The 23,433-nt window shown below is 36.4% G+C and overlaps 1 protein-coding gene across 2 annotated transcripts; it reads left to right on the top strand.

Moving 5' to 3' along the window:
* The first annotated feature begins 1,220 nt into the window (after window positions 1–1,220).
* On the top strand, window positions 1,221–5,638 carry LOC145056983 (auxin response factor 9-like). 2 transcript variants are annotated; one of them, XM_079004727.1, is made up of 13 exons: window positions 1,221–1,609; window positions 1,855–1,958; window positions 2,081–2,176; window positions 2,284–2,340; window positions 2,425–2,583; window positions 2,667–2,751; window positions 2,850–2,940; window positions 3,067–3,231; window positions 3,316–3,429; window positions 3,518–3,590; window positions 3,676–4,176; window positions 4,845–5,032; window positions 5,220–5,638. In XM_079004727.1, exons 1-13 carry the CDS (start codon window positions 1,573–1,575, stop codon window positions 5,362–5,364), a joined length of 1,815 nt encoding a protein of 604 aa, XP_078860853.1. In that variant the 5' UTR covers window positions 1,221–1,572; the 3' UTR covers window positions 5,365–5,638. The 2 variants fall into 2 exon arrangements, with proteins under 2 accessions (XP_078860853.1, XP_078860854.1); XM_079004728.1 differs by having other exon boundaries at window positions 1,222–1,609; window positions 1,806–1,958.
* The last annotated feature ends 17,795 nt before the right edge of the window (window positions 5,639–23,433 follow it).

Genomic DNA, 23,433 nt, shown 5'->3' with positions numbered 1-23,433 from the left:
GGCTGAAGGCCTGGTGAGGCGTACCAGACATGCTGAAGGTTCTGTGAGCGTACCAGATAAACTGTAGGTCGGTGGGGCATTCCAGTCAGACTGAAGACTTTGTGGATGTATCAAATAGACTGTAGGCCGGTGGGGCGTTCCAGTCATGTTGAAGGCTATGTATGTATGCTTTTTGATGATATATGTTATTTGTTCGTGTATGTGTTATTGTGATGTGTTGGTACTTTGGGGGAACTTACTAAGTTTCGTGCTTATAGTTTTGGTGTATGGTTTCAGGTACTTCAGTGGACCGTGGCAAGGTGAAGGTGTGACTGTACACATCCTCGTGTTTTTGGAACTTATGATTTCTGGGAAACTCTGATAATGAAAATGTTTTGAAAACTACAAACGATTCCGATTTTTAAATAACGTTTTAGAAACAATGGTTTTTGTAAATACCTCTTTAGTGAATGGGTTGTTTTGAACAGTTAAAACTTGTTGAAAATTTTGGGATGTTACAAAACGTTCAATCATGCTCATTCACAACTTATAAATGTTATTAAGCGTGCTTATGGTGTATTGAAGGCGAAATTCCCAATCTTAAAAAAAATGATTCCTTATTCTTTTCTGGTGCAAAGAAACATAGTCATTTGCTTGTATCGCGATCCATAATTTATAAGGAAATACAATATCGAAGATGAGTTATTTGCAAAATTTGAAGATAACATTATGATTAAACCTAACGTTGCAAGGTACAAAAATTGATGGCGAAAACACACATGACATAGAATGAGGTTCATAAGTCATTGAATATATGACTACTTTACGTGAATAGATTGCTAGTCAACTATTTTCAACTGATTTACTTTGGAATTGTGTGCAAATTAATATGTTGTTTTTCAATTTCAGTATGTTTCTATTTGTATTTTAATTGATTTATGTTTAATTACTTTGTATCAAAATTTATATTTGAATTTTTAAATAATTGTTATGTAATTTTGATTTTGTAAAACAATTTATATGTTTTTATAATTATTCACCAACATAATTACTATAACAATAAACATAAATTATTATATTTAATATTTATAAAAACATTAAACGGAATTTTTTTTTACTCAAATTGCTTTAGGACAACGTACTACAACAACGGGGAGACCTAACTCAACCATGGTTAATAAGGTTAGGCTCACGCACTACACACCACCACGAAAGGAGACAAACAAAGGCTCACAGTGAGAGAAAGCGACAGCAAAAGTGTTTTAGAGAGAGAAAGTGAAGGAATCAAGGCGTATAATTAAGCTGCTCTCATGCCATTTTTACATTTCATGAGTTTTTGAACGAAAGAAGGAAAAAATTGCATCATAAACTGCTTTGGTTTTCCGATCTGTGTGTTTGTAGCCTAAGATTGGTGGTTTTAGGGTTTAACCTGAGCTGGTTATTTTTGTACTGAAAATGAGACTTAATCAGTTATCATTGCAATGAATACGCTTGTAATGAGGAAAAATTTGATGATTTTGGTAGTTTGATTTCTTCGAGATTTGTGTTTTACAAGACTTTGTGTTACGTGCGGAGTTTGTTCTGGTTATAATCATGGAGAATCGAGGGTCAACTTTTCTCTCGTCTGAAGGTGAAATTCCAAAACTCCTTCACTAATTCTGTTTGTTTGTTTTCTGTACTTATGCTATCCTTTCCCTGGTTCCTCACATATTATTGATTTGGAGTTTTCGTTTCTTTCATAATACATGCTGAAAACTTGATGTTCCTTTTTGTTTTTATCAATTATTGGTGCGGATTTAGTGCTAAAAATGTGCAGTTTTCTGTAGGAATTGTCAAATTGATGTGTGTTCTTTTTTCAATTTTCTTTTTGTGAAGACCTGCTGTATAAGGAGCTATGGAAGGCATGTACGGGCCCACTAGTGGATGTTCCAAGAGATGGAGAGAGAGTTTTCTACTTTCCTCAAGGCCACATGGAACAAGTAAAACATTATCTTTCCCTTTTGTTTGAAAATTCAGATTTCTTATTTTCACAAATTTCTTTTGATCGTGCAAGTTTTTAATTTGCTATAATTGTTCTATTTCTTTTTTTGGGTGGATTTAGTTGGAGGCATCAACAAATCAGGAACTTAACCAAAGAATTCCTCTCTTCAATCTCAAATCAAAGATCCTTTGTCGCGTTGTTCATACTCAATTACTGGTACGTAACATCTTTCTGTCACAATGTTTGTTCATTTCTAGATTCATCTGCAAACACGCGTTCTTCAATCTCTGAAAATTTCTCAAATTTTGGCATCTTGTTATTAGGCCGAACAAGAAACAGATGAAGTTTATGCACAGATCACTCTACTTCCAGAACAAAATGTAAGATTTCAGTTCTAATACTCTTCAATTTTTGTAAAAAGTTTATAAAGAACCATATTTATGATTTTTCACAACAATCTGTAGCAAAGTGATAGCGATCCTACAAGTCCTGATGAATCCCTTGAAGAGCCTCAAAGACCAAATGTTCACTCTTTCTGTAAAGTCTTGACAGCTTCAGATACAAGTACTCATGGTGGATTTTCAGTGCTTCGAAAGCATGCAAATGAATGCCTACCTCCCTTGGTAAATTCCACACACACACACACACACAAAATCCATATGTTTATCTTTTGATTTTGATGTTTAAATCCATTGAATTTGTTTAGGACATGACTCAACCAACACCAACACAAGAGTTAGTAGCCAAGGATCTTCATGGCACAGAATGGCGATTTAAACATATCTTTAGAGGTCACTATAAACCCTAAAACCACAAAATGATTTTATATAATGTGAATATGAGTATATGACATGTGTTCTTGAGAAAAAAAAATTATTTGATTTGACAGGTCAACCACGAAGGCATTTGCTAACAACAGGATGGAGTACTTTTGTAACTTGTAAAAGATTAGTGGCTGGGGATTCCTTTGTTTTCCTTAGGTAAAAACTTTGTCTTATTGTTGTTGTTTGCTTGTTTTCATACCTTCATTCACATATCTTATTATAAGTCCAAATTACATAAAAAACCAAAATGTAATGGCTTTTCCTAATTTACCCTTTTCATAGGGGCGAAAATGGCGAATTACGGGTAGGTGTCAGACGATTTACACGCCAACAAAGCTCAATGCCCTCTTCAGTAATTTCAAGCCAAAGCATGCACCTTGGAGTTCTTGCAACTGCATCACATGCTGTTTCAACACAAACCCGTTTTGTTGTTTACTATAAACCAAGGTATAATAAATATAAAACATCATTTTTGCATTTTAAAAATCGGATCTTGATCGAGTTTTCTTTAACATTTTGAAAAAATTTCAGTACAAGTCAGTTCATCATAGGCTTGAACAAGTATATAGAAGCTATAAACAACAAGTTTAGTGTTGGGATGCGATTTAAGATGCCATTTGAGGGTGAGGATTCTCCTGAAAGAAGGTAAGTTATAATATGTATATAAAGTTATTTGTATTTTTTTTGGTTTTGAGATATGATTTTAATGGTGGAATTTGTTGAAAAAAATTAGGTTTACAGGGACAATAGTTGGAGTTGAAGATATATCTCCCCAGTGGGAGCTTTCTAAATGGCGTTCATTAAAGGTTAATATTTTGAGGTTAAATAATATGAATTGATATATTTAATTTGTTTGTAAATGAAAAAATATATATATGACACAATTGACAGGTTGAATGGGATGAAGCTGCATCTATTACTAGACCTGAAAGGGTTTCTCCATGGGAGATTGAACCATTTGCAACTCCTCCTCCTCCTTCGATCCCCCCCACAACGTCACTCCAACCACCAAAAAGTAAAAGGCCTAGGCCTCCTGAAGGGCAGATGAGTAATTTCACACCCCCTCAAATGGACACAGGGTGGCTATCATCTGTCCCATCGCATCAAGAAACCATGAAAAACACTAATAATAATAATAACGATTCAGTTGAGTTGAAGAAAGTAGCAGAAAGTATTTCGAGTTGTAGAATATTTGGTTTCGACTTAATGATCCCTACTAATATTATACCCGAGACACAACCACAACCACAACCACAACCAGCGTCAAATGTCTATTATACCCTTGCCCCAAGTCCGTTGTCTGTTGGAACTTCTGACCTCACAAAGGAGTTGCAAGTATCACCAAAAGAAGTCCAAAGCAAACAAACCACATGTACTCGTTCGCGTACTAAGGTAATAATAATGTGATACAACTTTTAGGGCAGGTAAAAAAACGGGCAGGTAAATTTTAGGCCAGGGTATGGTAAAATGGGCAGGTTGGGTAACATGCCAAAACATGTTATTTTAGGGTATGACAAAATTGGTGGGGTAGGGTTGTTTGGGGTGTGGGCCATCAAGACTTAACTCGCATTTATTTATAGTAAATTACAGAAATGGTCCCTATATATTTTACTGTCTTTAGTCCAGAAGCTTATATTGGTCCCTGGAACATTAAAATAAGGACTGGAATCCATTTTTGTACATTACTCTTATCAGAATAAATTACAAAGTGGTCCCTGTGCTTTTTTTTACTGTGTTTAGTCCAAAATTGGAACTTTTTTCAGGTTTTGTCCTTATTTGAAGGTTTTGGTCACTGGAACCTTGGAATAAGGACCAAAATTGATTTTTGTACCTTGTAATAGGGTAAATTACAAAAATGTTCCTTGTGGTTTGGGATTTTTACCATGTTTAGACCAAAATTGAAACTTTAATCAGTTTTGGTCCTTGTTTCAAGGTTTTATGTTAATTTTGGTCCTTGGAACTTTGAAATAAGAACCAAAATCAATATGAAAGCTTGAAAAAGGGTTAAACTTAAAAAAAAAAATTCAAAATTTTAATTTAATTATATGTAATGATTGAAGGTTCAAATGCAAGGAATGGCAGTGGGTCGGGCAGTGGACTTAACTGTATTAAACGGGTATGATGAGCTTATAAATGAACTGGAAGAGATGTTTGAGATTAAAGGACAATTATACCCTCGTAACCAATGGGAAATTGTCTTCACTGATGATGAAGGAGACATGATGCTCATGGGCGACGATCCATGGCAGTATGTTTGTTACTTACTACACTACACTCTCCTCTTTTTTTTGTCTGGTCAAATGACCATTTTACCCTTTCTGCTATTAAGTCATGCACATACAAATGTTAACCTACTTAATAATGATATCTGTCTGTACTCTGAATGAGAATAGATCATAAAATGACGATTTTACCCTTTTTTGTGATACTGACAGGGAATTCTGTGGCATGGTGAAACGGATATTAGTATGCTCAAGTCAAGATGTGAAGAAAATGAGAGTGGGGAGTAGTAGTAAGCTTCCGATTTCTTATACAGACAATGAAGTTTCGGGAGTTAGTTTGGAAGCTGCAGAAAACTGAAAAAAAGGTTCAAAGTTGGTTCCCCTTTTAGCTTACTTCCACTCTTTTTATCGTCTTCTTTTTTTTTTTTTGGTTGTGTCTGAGATTTATAATTTAGGGTGTGGCTAATTTGGTGTTGGTTTCTAAGATGGTGTTTGCTTGAATCTGTGTATATAGTTAGAAGTGTGATTTAATTTATTGTGATTGTAAATATGCTGAATTGTTTTTCTATGGATAATGTAGTTTAATGGTATTATTGATTTTCGGTTTGCTTGTTCAAGCAAAATTTATAAAATATCAGCATACTGGGTTATTTTACCTCTTCAAGAATCAAGAGACAAAGGAGTCTTCAAGAATCAAATTAAGAGACCCATTCCATATTACAAGTTTTTAGTTGAATATAAAATAGTAAAAGACCAGTTACCGAATGTCAATTTTGGTAAACTGCTTTCTTATTTCATTGTAACCTTATGACATAAACCTTAAACGTTGATTTGAAATAAGTTTTCTTGAAATAGAAATCCACAAAAAAAAAAAAAAAAAAAAGATATATAATTAACCTAAAATATGTGTATTCCACGTGTGTCAGCTTTTAAAACTTTTGAATGATAACGATCATTTTTCTTATAAATATAAATGAAAAAAAATGGCTGAACTTGATAGCAAACAATCAAGGTGTATCGACTATTAATATACTACAAGACATACATTTGACATAAAATTATAATAAGCTAAAAACTAGCTTTCATACAATTTATTTATGTTCGCGAACTTCAAAAATGTCTCATTTAAACAAATATCACTAGTCACTAGTGGTTAATAAAATTTATTTCGGAACGGTCCAGTTCTTTATTTTTATCTTTTCGTTTGGTGGAGATCAGTTGCGTTCCTTTTATGGCCTTTTTATCTTTGTTTTTGGAGGGTGGTTTTGTCTTATAACATTACCATATAAAATTTCAATATTAATATAAAAAAAAAATTAGAAATTTGTTAATAATGTTATTTTTTTTGGAAACGACAAATATATATATTAATAAAAGTCACTCAATTAGCAAGTAACTAAAACGAGGGCAACAAATACAAAGAAGGAAATCTGAAAGAGATAAAATATCGAATCTGACAAAAAGGACAAAGACTTCAATCTATCCACCTACATTCACAGACTTAGATCTGAACTTGAACCATGAGAAGGTTTGTGAAATCACCTCATCAGCAATCTTTGCTGATAACTACCATCTGCACTTAGATTGAATCGAAAACCATTTCGTGTTGGTTGTGTATTGACCCCCTCAAGCATTTCACATAGATTTGCTAGATCATCCATGACCTCACCCTCCATGATCTGTGACTTCCATCTCCAACAGAAGCCCGATGAGACTATTAACATGGAAAACAATAACATAATACCAAAAGAACATATCCAAATAAAAATTCCAAAAACTGTAGGTGGCACCGGTAACTCGGTGTTAGTGTACGGTGATATTTTTACATACACTCTTTCCATTTCGTCGTCCTAAATCTGGTTTTCAATGAGTTAAACATAATTCAGATTCAAGTACTTTTGTGCTCTCTCCATTGAATCATAATAGTCTTTAAACATCATTAAAATTTGCATTGATTCATGAGTCAACCTATATCACTTAATATATAATATCATGTCACTAAAAGGAAAACAACATTCCAAAGCTACAGTACTAGCTTGGACTATATTGCATCCCAAATCCCAAACCATTGAGGCTACTACTTAATATTGACCTAGTTTATTTTCTTTCCACCATTTAAAATATCAAATTGTGCAAATTGTGTGGCGGTTACATTACAAGTGTAGTAGTTGATTGCTTTATAAATTAAAAATCTCGTCTAAAGACGTTTGAACTCTCAATTGTTTTGATTGATAATAGTCATTAAACCATGAGTGGCAATACTTATTAAATTGGGTGATCTCAAAGAAGAATAAATTTAACGAGTTGGTGGCTGTAGGACTAGGGGTGTCGAACGGGTAAAATTTTCGGGTTTTAGGTAGAACGGGTCGGGTAGTTCGGTTATTTCCTTAAGAAAATAATACCCGATACCCGACCTATATTGTAATTCGGGTTTTTGGGTTTGAGGTCGGGTCGGGTAATTATCGGGTGTACCCGAAAATTTCTTAAATGCAGAATTATTAACCTTTGATTGTGATTGCATACTTGAAAAGTCTTTTGATCGATCAAGCTTCAACCGTTCAAGGAGAGTGGGACTTTTCAGCGTGATCAGATGGAGAAGGAAGAAACCGAAGCGTGATCAGATAGAGGAGTCGATGAGGGTTAAGGGGAAACTGAGAAATTGAGAATTGCGATGTCGTACGATAGTGAGAAACAGAGAATTGTGATGACGGTTCATGACATATTCCCTTTGCAAGTTTGCGTCGATTGTCGAGTTGTCGTTCATAAGAAGGAAACGAAGAGTTTTGTTTTATTTGAAGTGTGCGTACGTGACTGCATTGTATATTTGGTATTATTTAAAAAACGAATTCGGGTATACCCGAAAATAAATATTCATACCTAAAACCTGACCTATATTATTATCGAGTTAACCTATTACCCGAATGTTCATACCCGTTACCCGTTCTATCCGAATTCAGAACGGGTCGGGTGGGTAGAACGGGTTTCAGGTTTTTTCGACAGCCCTATGTAGGACAGAAGATCGTGATGCATAACTTGCATCTCAACTCATGTTTATATATATACTAGGTATGGCTAAGGATTGTGTTAAAAATCAAGAACATATATAATACAACTAACAATAATTTCCTTTAATAGATTTTGTTTTGTCATTGTACATGGAAAAATCTATCCAAATATAACAATGCTTTTCATTGTAATGATATAACAATGATTTTCAAATGCAATGAGGTTTCGTTATTATAATTGGGTGGCTGTTCAAAGTACAATGTATTAATGAGAAAAATATTTAAATTACAATGCTATGTGTTGCTATATTATCAAAGTAAAATGTGTCAGTAAGAAAAAAAGAAACTTACCAATGATAAACAAACCAAACGAGTAGAGCTAGCAAATATTATAGGATGGTAGTAAAATAACATCATCAGGATCTATAACTTAACCAAATAACAAAAAAACTTCTTAATATGCAGCAGCACTAGATCATTTTAGGACCAAAATTAGCAATGAAATTCAAACAATATTCATGGAGCGTCATATGTAACACAACCACGGTTACAACAATAGGGTTGACCAAATATGTGCTGAAAGTGAAATTTTAGAGTTGGGAACAATACAGTTTTGATAAAAACCTAAGACTACTTAGGTGTTGTTTGTTTTGGAAGTGGTTAAATGTCTTTTGTCTTTTTCCGTGTTTGCGGAAGAAGACGTGTATTTGAGAAGTGTCTACCTGCCAGAAGGGAAAAGTGCTCAAAAAGTACTTCTATAGAAAAACAAACGAGGCTTTAGTGTCTTGAATTGAGATAAGTTGCTATATGGTATAAGTGAATTTTGACCAAGAAATGTGCAACATTTTGTGGTATTAGTGAAATTGAGTTCCATGTGACATGCTCCTGAGTAGGAACATAGTAGATAGCAATGTCATGGTACTTGAAACTTCATAATAAAATGTTATAAACTGAGAATATATCCAAACTATCAAAAATAAATTATCATTTAGGCATTGATACTTGAAATTGTTGTAAAATAGTGATGTTTCGAAGTAGAACACATTTCTTTATTAAATACATCATTACAATTAACATTAACCGCACGTCCACCAATGGACACATTAATGTTCTTCATATTAATATCCCTAACCGAAGTCCCTTCAACGGTATTGTAATGATTTGCAGATACAACATGCATTCCAATCTTTGTTGCTTCCACTTCTACTACTTATAAGCTATAAGTCCAAGTAAGTGCACCTTGGTGACATATTGGCGATCTTAAACTCATTACTGCAACTGCCTGCAATTTTTATTCAAAGTATGTCATTAATGAAGAAACCAAAAGTAAAAGAAAAGAATATCATCAACAGTTAAGCTGCATTAACATACATTTTGAAAGTCTATTATCTACAGATCCATTAATGAATTGAAAACCTCAATGATTTGTTGTTGTTGCTCAAGAAGAAGCTTGTTGCATCTCATCTCAGTCTCCATTTTTTTTATGTCTTTCCCACCTTCCACAAACCCATCAGCTAAAAGTGTTAAATATTAATGAGACAATTTTCCCTAAGGAGGTGTTATTGTCTCTCTTGAAACCTCTTTTCTCCAAGATCATTATCACTTTTAAATCCATGCGCACTATACTTTTAGAACACATAACATTTACATGTGCCCACGTGTGAGGCACCCTCCTATCTTATTCATGTCATGTAGAAGTTTATTAAGCAATAAATTCTTTAATTTTACATATAAAACTCGAGTATGTGAATGAGTTTATGAGCTCCAAAAGAGCAATCATTAAGGTAAATCCTTCTCTTTATGATTATTTTTTAGCTTCGATCGTACATATGAGCAAACCTAAAGTTTGATGGATTTTAAACCTTTTTTTTTCTCTTGGTTTGATTTTGTAGCTTAGGATCTTGGCTTGTAGATTGAATATTGATGATGTGTATGGGTTAGGATGAATGTCGAGCAGTGTCTCGATATTAAATTTAGGTAATAAAAATTTTCATTTAAAATTTTATCAAATCATTCATTAATTGTTCAAAATCAACACCAGGTCATAATATTCAAAACATCATAGTATAATTATTTAAAATGCGGAAATCATGAGAGGTGGATGTTGTGCCATCACGTCGGGCCTTTCCTTTTCGAACCGGAAGTACCTGAAATCATAAACATAAACTATAAACACAAAGCTTAGTGAGTTTCCCCAAAGTACGTACCACATACCAATCATACAATTGGGCTTAACCCTGGGGGTATAATCCAACCTAATATCCACATATGGGCCCCACCTTGGGGTATATTTCAACCCGATCAACACATATGTGCCCTCGCCCTAGGGTCTATTTCAACCATAACATACCGTAGTGGGCCCCGCCCTAGGGTATATTTCAACCCAAACATACTATAGTGGGCCCCGCCCTGGTGTATATTTCAACCCAACATACAATCACATATAAACCACATAGTAACTATCATTCCGAGTAACACAATAATGAGTAGGCATTGGTGCCGTCGACCCATGGATACAGTGAGAAAACTCACCTCACATATAGATGAATAAATTAAATTGTATAACACGTCACTCCGAGATCAACTCTACTAATCACATTAATAAATTCAGTGACACAAACTCAACATATAGATCAAAATACCTAAAATACACCTAGGTCAAACCCTTAGTCAAAATACCCCTAGGTCAAACCCTAAAATACAATGAGAAAACTCACCTCACAGACATATGAGTACTCCATACGTACGTGGGGTGTGCTATATGATTGACCAAAGTCGGGGATTTGACCACGTATGCCCAGCATACCCCTTGTACGCCCACCATATGCGACTAATCACTACTTTAACCATTAAGTGCTTAATCCTGTACGTCCAAAATCTAGATCTAGACCCAAAAAGATGTCCTTAACCATAAAGTTTCCAACTCTATGATTTAGCATGGCTATTAAGACCTTATCTCCAAAAACCCTAGCTTCTATTTATTTCTACTTAACTATAATCTATAATCTATCATCAGATCATCACATCTATGCTCTTGTGACACTACCTGTAATACAAGAAAATGAGTGGGTCATGCTTCAGAGCCTGGTGAGCACATAGGGTTTTCAACCCACAATAATTAAGTTTATTAATTTAATAAGATCAATCAACCCGATTACCCATTCCCGTTATCCTCACTTTCTGTCCCTAAAGCATCTAAATTAAGGGACCTAGTCTAAGGATCATCATTGGGATGGCAATACTGCTTAGGGGATTCCTCAACAATATATGTCAGTAAGGCAACCATGAGGGGGGATGGAGTACACCGATGAACACATCGTTCACAAACACCTACAGGTTGCGAGCCTGCCAACGTTCCACTTAACTGTTTAGAATAGTCTGTGGTCATCATCTATACTCCGTTAAATGACTAAGTCAGCTTAAACATCGAGGCCTCGCATCATTTTAATTCATCTCTCATCATCTATTTCATCTACCCATCTTACCCATCATAATTATAGGTATAAAATACATATACAGTTTAAATCAAATAAAACATGTATATTTTGTTCATCCAAAATAGATATCAAGAACACAGATAATATGCACACATAGCAGGTAATTTACATTAAATACTTTATATGTATGTGTAAGTTGAAAATAATTATGCACTCACTTGTTAAAGTGATGATTCCAAACTCGGGCAGCGCTTCGCTTCTAACAATTGTATTTTCCTTCGACGAAACCTAGTATCATTACCACTAGATTTTAGTCTAATATTTATTGCGACTATTTACGAGTGATATCGTTTTATAAGTGTTAAACAATACTTTTCAACTGCTTTGTACAGACAGGGATCAAACATGAAACACCAGAGGGCAGGACCATTTCGGCATTTAAGCACTTCTGAAATCCAACAACCATATGCGACCCTTCAAACGAGATTCCCCGTATCGCAAGTAGTTAAAAGATATTCTAATAACACTTTGTATATTTTATAATACTTAGCACATATATTGTTGATAGGTTCAAAATAACGATAATGAACTTAAACATAAACTATACTTAAAGTAGGGTAAGCATAACTCACTTACAAGGATTCTAGCGAAAACTTGGGACTCCGTGGTCAGAACTTCGTCGCTGAATCTTTTTTTTTCTAAAAAGATTCTTGTAGCGCTTCCACGCTCACCTTGCTATACTAAAACGACAGAAAGAGAAATCGAATCACGAGGGAGCAAAATGCTTGGGAATAAGAAGGGAAAGACTTTTAAATTAAGAGAATGGTGCAAGAAATATTAGAGGCTAGAGCCTCTTGTTTATAGTAACTGAATTTTCAAAAACCACCCTCTATAGTTACTTAAATGAATAAACACCCATTTATAATACTATTTTAAATAGATTTAACGATATTTGTATTAAACTAATGTCGAAAGTACTCAACACTAGTCTTATAACAACCGCATCGGCGATACCATTCTAATGATATATACATATGTATGTATGTATGTATGTATGTATGTATATATATATATATATATATATATATATATATATGTATATATGATTTATACTTTATTTTAATACGTAAATATGCTATTATAAATTATAACACGTTAATACGAACTCCATTTTTGACGTTCTCTGTATCTACGCGTAGCTATCGACGAGATCTACAACTTCCGTTTTTGACGTCCTTAAAATTCCCCTTTTAAGGAGTACTACGATTTTCTTTTTGGTGACATTTGCTAAAAGTTAACCATTCTCTTCGTAGCTTTTTTTTGAACAACATCATATTAAAAAATAAAACCTCTAGCAAGGAGCTAGAGAAAAGAACAAGTTAAGACCGGATTGGATTTTGTAACCACATCATCCAGTTAATCCGAGCCTTAGAATTCCGAAACGAAAACCAACGAAAAGAAAGATCCACAACAGAATCAAAAAGTCTATCTTTTCTAGGTTTATTGCTACTAAAAAGTAAAGAATTACGAAACGTCCAAAGCACTCATATGACCACCATGAACACCAACTTAACAATCGGGCGTTCCATATGAATCGTCGGTCTAGAATCCACCCAATCCATCACATCACGGATAGATGAAAAAACAGGAAGGTCCAAATGAAGCCAATGCCCAACCCGACTCCAAACCTGATCAGCAACCGAACACCGCATCAACAAATGATTCACACTTTATTGAGAATTATAACACACGGGACACAGTAAGGAATCTATCACCGCCCCCTTTCCACCAGTTTAACTCTAACCGGAATGCGATCCAAAAGCACACACCATAAAAAATGTTAATTTTAATAGGGACAAAACGGTTCTACCTAGTAGGCATACTACCCATAGGAAGCGACATATCATCAACCCAATTCCGTGCTAATTTAAGAGTAAAAATACCCGACGATTCAAGCTCCCGAGACCACTTATCCGACATCTCCCCTAAGTGAATAGGATTTAAAGTCTCCATAAGATCATCGTATTGGGTCGATTCAGCCCCTCCTCTAATCCCCCGACGCCAATGAAAGTTCCATCCCCCCGAATCCCAATAGTCACTTACTCGAGCATCTTGATTAACGACCAAAGCAAAAAGCCTCCTGAACTGTTCCCTGAGAGGAATATCCAAGCACCAAATACCCTTCTAGAACCTCGTTTGAGTCCCATTCCCCACCACTCTATACATGGAATTAGAAGGAATACAACCATTCTCATGGAGATGATTAATGGATCCTACAATCTTTTGCCAAACACCCCCTCCAGTTCTTATTCTCGAATCATCCGAAAAACCACCACCTTCCCCATGATAAAATTTAACAATTTTAACCCAAAGAGCTCAAGAAGACCGAGGTTAAAAGCATCCAAACTACCAAACCCAAGACCTCCATGAGCATATGAGTTCAAAATCAACTTCCAATTCACCTAATGAATACGGTGTTGACCCTCATCCACTACCCAAAAAAACCGAGCCCGCAGAACCTCTAGAGAGTGACATACAATCACTGGAAGACGAAACAAAGAGAATAAGTAAATACCCAAACTCCCTAGAACCGAATTAATAAGGGTCAGACGACCTCCAATGGACAACAACTTGACCTTCCAAGAAGATAATCTCTTCTTAAAACAGTCTATAATAATCTGCCAACCTTTAAGACGAACCATAGATTCTCCAATCGGAATACCAAGATAAACAAAGGGAAGAGTTCCATCCGAACATCCGGTAAAAGAAGCTAAAGAAGCAATCTCCACCTGGTTAACCCCTACCCAATAAAGATTTGATTTAATGAGATTGAGTTTTAGGCCCGACACCAAATAAAAACACCTCAGAATACGAATCAAGTTCTAGATATTAGAGACATCCCACTCCCCTAGAAAAATCGCGTCATCTGCATAAAACAAATGAGAAATACGGACCTCATCCGAACCCAATGGAGCACCCCGAAACACCCCTTCAGCAACCGCATCCTCTAAAATATGAAGCCCTTCCATAGCTATAATGAATAAAAAAGGAGAAATGGGATCTCCTTGTCTGAGATCTCTGAAAAGCTGAAACTCATCAGTAGGGCTCCCATTAATCAACACCGAAGATCTAGCATTAGAGCACAAGCCACGAATCCAGGCTCTCCATTTCTCACCAAAACCGAGAAACCCCATGACCTTATCCAAATACTCCCAGCTCACAGAATCATAAGCTTTTTCAAAATCAACTTTAAACATCATAAGCTTTTTCTTTTTCTTTTTGAACCACCTCACAATCTCATTAACCATCAATGGGCCATCAAGAATTTGACGGGACTGGAGAAAAGCCGATTGCTCAGACCCAATAATATCATGAAGAACAGGGGCCAACCTATTAGTCAACAACTTTGCAATAATCTTAAATTGCAACCCAATAAGACTAATAGGCCGATAGTCCTTGATACAAAGCGGATTATCAGTTTTGGGGATCAAGGTAATAAAGGATGAATTACACCCCTTCGGAAAGACCGGTTTGGAAAAAAAACTCTTGCACAAAAGCAATAACATCATCAGCAAGGATCTCCCAAAAATATCTGAGAAAACGAAAAGTAAATCCATCCAGACCAGGGGCACGATCAACACCACAATCCCAAACTGCATTTTTAATCTCTTCAGCCGTGAACCCCACCTCAATAGAAGAAGCAACCCTCGGATCCAAAGACTTGAATCTAGGTCTTCGACGATCGAAACTAACACCAACAAAAGGCTGAAACTTACCAGCATAAAAATCAAAAAATCCTTCTTAATACTAGCAGGCTCCGAAATCCACTCCCCATCAATAGTAACCCTTCTAATCATCAATTGCCTTCTACGTTTTTTCAATAATGCATGAAAGAACGCAGAATTCTCATCTCCCTCCACCGCCCAAGTAGATTTAACCTTGTGAGAAATATCCAGAGATCTAACTTTTTCCAAATTCGCCAAATCTCCAAGAATTCCTCTTCTTTCCCGAATTAGGTCATCACTTGCTTCTCCATCATCGATAAAATTATCAATCTCTACCAATCGCCCAAACAATTGATTTGAAGAAACATACGCATCCGACTTAGTCTCTGCATTCCAAGATCAAATCCTAGCTTTAATAAATTTAAGTTTGTTTTTGAAAACAACAAACTTACTCTAAGACGAGTCCAATAACAAAATCAGCCACAACTCCTTTAACAACATCTGCAAAAACCTCCAAAGAAAGCCAAGAATTGAAGAATTTAAAAGGAGAAGGCCCAAAATCAACCATATTATAGTGAAGCAAGATAGGACAATGATCCGACCATTTCCTATCCAACACCGAGACCTGAAGATGATCAAAACAATCATAAACTGCATCCGAGACCAAGAACCGATCAAGCTTACTAAGTTTAGCACCTATGGCATCAACTCTAGTAAACCGTTTTCCAACCATAGGCACATCAATAAGACCAACATCTTTAATGAACTCGTTAAAGTACTGAGAAGAAGTAGAGCAAAAAACAGAACCAAACCTTTCACTCGCCTCCCTAACAACATTGAAATCACCAAAAAAAGACATAGTTTCCCCCATTCCTTCTCATGAACGCCGAGAGATACCCCCAAAGATGTTGTTTTCCACTAAATCTTGAGGAGCATAAATATTAACCATAAAACAATTAATATTAAACGGAATCCACAAACCTCCCACAATAACCACATTACTAGTACAAGTAACACTAGTTTTGGTAAACACATTGGTGTCCCACATAGAAAGAATACCACCCGATCGACCCCAAGCACTACTACTAGCAAAATCGAATCTATAATTACCCCACACACTTTAGATCTTGAAAAGATCAACTTGCGTCATTCTCGTTTCTTGCAAACCCAAAAAAGAAACTCCAAACTGTAAACACAATGCCTTAACCTAATTTCATTTTAAAAAAGAATGGGTTCCATATATATTTAAAGAAAGGCACTTCATTGATCCACCTGTACCACGCCAATACTGCATAAAATCTTTTTAACCCGTTACTTATTAGTCTCCATATCATACCCGAGAAGGCCACCCATTTCAAAATATTGCTTCAACACATCTTCTATATCATCAAAAACAACCGAGACTTTCTTTTTAAGGATCTTAGAAGATCTGTGAGACGTAGAAGATTGATCTCGTCTAAAACTAGGAGGTTGTGATGGTGATTCGGCTACCCCCTCCCCATCCACATTATCTACTAATTGAGGCGAATCAGTATGCAGCTCACAACTGTTCTCCATAACCGTAGAAGGCATCATCGAATTACATTTATTTTTAGCGACACCTCTCGTGAGAGCAACATTTGGCATACAAGACCTCCCATCCACAACTCCATCGCCTTTTCTTTTATTATTTGTTTGAAAAAATCTTCCTTTTCTATCAACAAATCTAGCCCCTCTAACACCATTAATAGATGTATTATCCATGCTAAAAGAGTTATCATGCCCCTCATCAACCTTATCACCATTCTCTACATTGATAAAATCATTCACATCATCATCAAAACAAGCAACTTCTTCCTCTCCCCCTGACAAGTCCGGAATATCCCCCCTATTTCTCCCTCCTCCATAATATTCGGTTCCCAATTTGAAATTTCACGCACCACCACCCTATATTCAACACGTTGAGCAACCACTTTAATCATATCTTGGATCAAAAAAGGTTCCCTAGTCTTAATATACACACGTTTAACCGCCAAAGGAGCATCCCCATCTTCTTCAATAAAACAGACTTCACCCCACATAGAAGCCAACTTTTTAACCGCAACATCATTCCAAGCACAACATGGTAAACCCACCAACTCCAACCAAATAACACGCTCTTTAACAAAAAAAACCATTAACCACCGGTCTAAAAACTGAGAAATAAGCCTTAACCGCCTCAGATTTCTTAAACCGTGTACAGGCAGTTTCTGATACAAAAGAAATATAGACCCAATCACTAACAACATACTTAATGACAATTTCCGAAAAACATTCTTCTTTCAAGAGAATACCCAACATCGGGATCATTCTAATATCCCGTAGTTTGCCAAAAACTGATACTAACGATGACAATAGGTTATCCACGATCTCCTGTCCTTGTAAAGTACCATTCAAAAACCAATCCTTTGTTAGGTTTCACAGCCCCCTAGCCTTTTAATACATTCGCATAGGAACTAGAATGTGCAACAACATGCACATTCATCTTCTTCACCTGCTAAACAGAATTATGAGAATCAATCTTCTCCTTTTTATTTGATACTCCCCTGTTACTAACATCTCGATTAAACCGAGCCAAAGAAGCAAATAAATGATATGATCCTATCCAAATCTCTCTAAGTTTTCATTCCAGCAATAGATCATCTTTAACTTTGATAAATCAAATAAATGTGAATCGCTTACCAAGTTTTGATAGTTTCCTAGCAACATATACATCAACCACCTACCCAACCTTATCACATGCCTCCCATAATGTCTTGACGTTTGCTTCTGGAGGGAAATTAGTCACGAAGAATGGTGTGGAGATAGTCTCAACCCTTCTGTGATTCATTGAGACTGAATACAGGATATGCCCCCGTTCATTACCAACCATCGACAATCAGCAATACAAACCGAAGAAAACGAGAAGAGAAGAAAGAAAAATTGGTGGCGTTTGAACCCACCGGAAGTGACGACGCAAGGGCTTCCGAAATCGCCGGATTCATATCTAATTCATACATTCGTTGTGCGCGACTGGCTTTTATCTTATAAAAATCATATCTAATTCATACAGATTCAGATTTTGATGAAATTTATATTTTTGGGATCGGGACAACGTGCACTATATATATATATATATATATATATATATATATATATATATATATATATGTTTCGACACACTTATTTTTACGATTTACGGATAATTCGACTAATTTTTCATATTTTATTATATTATAATAATCATGAAACACATAATATTCACACAATTCTTATTTATTACGTCAAATAGGTTACCATTGTCGACCCTAACTATTACATCATAATTTTAATGCTTAGCCAGAAACGCGGGCGTTACATCAAGGCTCTTCCTTCTACACCAAAAGCTCCAAAATGACACCAAAAAGGGCTCTTCAAGCTTCACAATGCACTAACACACTTTAGGGTTTCGAAATGAGGAAGGGAGCTGAAGATAAGAGGGTGCATGAGGCCATAAAGATGTTTAAATAGGGTTCAAAACCTAAATATTAGGGTTTGCACTTGGCTACGTATGCCCTGCATACTAAGAGTACGCCCGACGTACGCAAGCAATGGCCAAAATTACGAAAATGCCATTGGGGACCAATCTTGCAAACAAATCTTAACTTAAGGGTCAAAAGCGAATACCTGGAAAATTAGATGTTACAACTCTCTCCCACTTGAACTAGACTTCGTCCTCGAAGTCTGATGTCGAGAATAAATCAGGGTAGTACTCTCGCATCTCCGCCTCAGGCTCCCATGTCCATTTGGAACCTTTCCGATATCGCCACTGGACCTTGATCGGTGACACTTCTTTGTTACATAGAGCCTTCGTCTTCCGATCTAAGATTGTCACTGGTCTCTCTATATAATTTAGACGATCATCAACCTGAATATCATCCAGAGGAACAACTATAGACTCATCGACCACACACTTCCGAAGCTGAGACACATGGAAGGTGTTATGGATTTGGCTGAGCTCATCAGGAAAATCCAACCGGTATGCAACCTTGCCCAACCGGGCAGATATCCTGAAAGGACCAATGAATATGGGGCCCAACTTGGCCCGCTTCTGAAATCGAATGACACCCTTCCAAGGTGACACCTTTAGAAACTAAATCTCCTACTTGAAAGTAGAGGTCCGAACGTCGTCGGTGTGCATAACTCTTCTATTGACTCTGCGCGACTCACAACCTATCGCGTACCTGCTGAATCAACTCAGTAGTCTTGAGTACAACTTCTGTACTCCCCATGACTCGATGCCCGACCTCCCTTCTCCCCCCCCCCCCCCAAAAAAAAAAAAATTAGGGTCCTGCACCTTATTGCATACAACATCTTAAATGGTGGCCGGACAATACTAACATGATAATAGTTGTTGTAGGAAAACTCTACCAGTGGAAGACAAGTATCCCAACTCCCTCCAAAGTCTAGCACACTAGCCCAGAGCATATCTTCGAGCGTCTGAATCGTCCTCCCGCTTTGGCCGTCATTCAGGGGATGGTATGTTGTACTAAAATGCAGTTGAGTACCCAAATCCTCATGAAACTTCCTCCCAAACTTGGAAGTAAAATTAAAATCCCGGTCCAAAACCACCAAAACTGGCACCCCATGCCGAACTACCACCTCCCGAACGTAGATGTCAGCTAACTTCTCAACGGATATGCTCTCGGCAATCGGTATGAAATGCACACTCTTGGTCAATCTATCAACAATGACCCAGATAAAATCAACACCACATACCATCCTTGGCAATTTTGTGATGAAATCGATGGTAATCTCTTCTCCCTTCTACATAGGAATGGGTAAGGGTTGCATCTTGTCGTGGGGTCTCTGATGTTGAGCGTTGACTTTCCTACAGGTCAAGCACCACTCAACAAACCAAAGTCAAACTAGTCACAAGTCAATGGTCAACGGTTAACAAAAGTCAATGGTCAACTAAGTCAACGCTCACCATGACATGGAGACCTCTTGGCCACGTCGTGGGGATACCAAGACAAAATAGTCACGAAACAGAAAACCACCACGTCAAGGCAAGCCCATTGCCACATCATGGGAACTGGCAGATTGCCATATTCTTCATTAAGAGCTCAATCATTACAGATCAAAGACCATAAATTTCGATCTACTTCTTTTCAATGACTTAATGGGTAAAGTTTCCAACTTTATCCATTATGATTCCATTCTAAGGCTAGATCTACAACCTTAAGTCCATTAAGTCCTTAACGCGGACAAAACTTGTGCATGGACAGAATGTGACTCTAACATGGCTCCTTTTCTGATTCTACATAATATATTGATCATAAAGGAGCCCTACCAAGCCCTGGAGTTCCTCAAACTCCAAGAGTATCCATGGAAGGGACTAAAACCTAGGGGTGTATTAAAAACTGCAAAACCGTAAAACTGAGCCGGTCCAGCCAATCTGAAACCTAAAAAACCGAAACTAAAAAAAACCGAAACCGAAAAAAACTAAAACCGAAAAAACCAGGTACCTAGGGTCGGTTTGGGTTTGGATATTTAGATATCCGCGGATATCCGAACCAAACCGTTATATATATATAATAAAACAAAATTGTGTCCGATTTTAAATTGAAATTTTAATAAGTAACCAACTATATAATCAAAAGGAATATAATCGATGCCCACACAGTACTCACATAACTTGGGATCAAGTACATATTTATCAAATGTATGTTTTATGTTATTCACAAAATGTATATTTTATCATATTTTATCTGTAAGGATTGAATATTTCTTTTTTAAATTTGAAATAGAGTTAGTAGGTTTGAATGATTATTGTTTTTTATATTTAACGAATATCCGTGAACCGAACCGTGGTTATTCGCCTTCATACGATTCGGTTCGGTTTGGATTTTTAGTAATTCGGTTCAATTTCGGTTAGTGCATACAAGGTACCCGTTCCGCTGTCACAATTCACAATTTTATTAATATCCGATCCGAACAGCCCGTGAACACTCCTACCAAAACCACCCAAACATGACCTCAAACTTGAATCTAGAAGAAGTGCCAAGGTATTAACTTTTTACCTTCAATAACTCATAAATTTGAAGGTAATGTTGGATCCAAGCTTACTCCTTGTTCCTTTTCACCAAGATGAACATATCATTTCCCCAAGCTTCACTAAAATCCAAAGATTAAACTCTAAATCAAGAAATCAAGCCTTCAATCATGCATGGATGCTAGGGTTTCGTGCGGAAGGGTTGAAAGCTGAAGAGGATGCCCTAATCATTGAGATTAGGTGCTTAAATATGAAATAAACCCTAAAAATCATGGGCTTCGACTGTAGCCGCTACCACGTCGTGGTCTTCCTCTTGCCTTGTCATGGCAACCATCCAGACACGCGTTTCCTGCATTTGGCATGCCACGTCGTGGTGCCCCATTCACCACGTCGTGGCACAAAGTTTTTCCTAAGAACCTCACAATTGATCATTCTAAGCCCTCAACCAATCCATCATTAAAAACGAGTGTTACATGTATAAAATAACTATTTTTGGGAAAAGCTAAGGCCTCGGAGGTGCAATTCCTCTTGCTGTCATCAAAATTTGTAATTAATGAAGATTTTCAATTTCTTGACTAGAAAATAATTACATAAATAAATTTAACTTTCAAATAAAAAGTAGAATCAGCAAAACCTTTTGTAAGTTTTAAGATATACCTTACTACGCTCGTGATATATATAATAATTCTTTGGTGGGGGTACACACAAGATATATCCACATGATGATAAAGGCAAGTTGTACAATGGGGATTCCCTATTCCACATAGAAAATGGAGTAACGGAGAGTGGAGACATCACATTTGACCTTATATAATTTTATTCATTTGTTTTTAGTGTCTTCTCACTAGTTTATTTAAGTGGATAAATTTTTGGTTTACGGAAAAAATACGATAATTGATTTCATATCCAACTTAGAAACAAACATTTAAAAAAAAATGATGTAAATTGTAAAACTTTGCTTTAATCCAATTTTAAAAGGTTGAATCACGAATTCATTAACAGGCACATACCGAACAAACCACATACCAAGTGTGTGAAAATTAAATTAGTTAATTCAATGTTCTATTAGAATTGAAAGACCGGTAGGTTAGCGAGAAACTTTTAGGGTGGAAGGAGTCATGTGAGTTGAGAGGTTTGGCAAGAAGGTAGCGGACTACCGACCGTACCACAGGGCACACCATCCCGCCTCTTGTGGTACTGCAAAAAATGTTAGATCAACGACTACACTAACACGTCCATGTCTTCCTTTCTTCTTCTCTACTTTGTAATTCATGCATAAAAGCATGTACCCAAATGTGTTTTGTAGCGTCCGTGTTTCAGAGCTAAACATTTTAGATGATGTTATCGTCTAGGTCAACTATTGTAACACTTTTTGAGATAATAAAGATGAAATATTTGAATACTATGTGAATTATGTGTATTTATGTGCTTATTACTTATTTATAAATGTATAATAAATAAAGGATAAAAATAAGCGTCAAAATTAAAGTGTAAGATAAATCCGATATCTTTACATAAAGTTATAGCGGTTGAAACAAGGATTCCAGAGATATAAAGAACGCTGAAATCCGAGTTATAACGAAGAAGTTATGACCCGTCGAAGTTTCGCGACGGAACCGGCACGGCACCGAGAAGCGTAAATAGCAAATTTACGATGGAGCGACTTTTAGCCTTAGTGATCTAAACAAAAGTTGTAGTATATGTTAAACCGAGAACATACAAAAAAAGAACGCCCAAATCTGACTTCGTATGAGGAAGTTATGATTTTTCTAAGAAGATTTTAGATGAAGCCCATAAATCTAAACTGTCAATCCATCCTGGTACAAGTAAAATGTACTATGATGTAAGAGCTGATTATTGGTGGCCTGGACTAAAGAGAGACATTGGAAGATATGTACAAGAATGCTTAGTATGCTTACAAGTCAAAGCAGAGCACCAAAAGCCTTATGGAACCCCAGAAAGTCTTAGTGTTCCTGTATGGAAATGGGAGGAATTGTCCATGGATTTCATTACCAAATTGCCAAAGACTGCTAGACAGCATGATAGCATTTGGGTAATTGTCGACCGCCTGACTAAAAGCGCTCATTTTCTTGCCATGCGTGAAACGGCCCCAATGGAGAAATACGCACAAGTATACTTGGATGAAATTGTGGCAAGACATGGTGTGCCACTAAAGATCATCTCCGATCGTGATACTCGCTTCACTTCTCACTTTTGGGCGAGTATGCA

The sequence above is a fragment of the Lactuca serriola genome, chromosome 6 (assembly GCF_051521515.1).
Source record: "Lactuca serriola cultivar US96UC23 chromosome 6, Lser_US96UC23_V15, whole genome shotgun sequence".
In the NCBI taxonomy this organism is placed as follows: Eukaryota; Viridiplantae; Streptophyta; class Magnoliopsida; order Asterales; family Asteraceae; genus Lactuca; species Lactuca serriola.
This window is presented reverse-complemented; position numbering and strand designations above follow the sequence as displayed.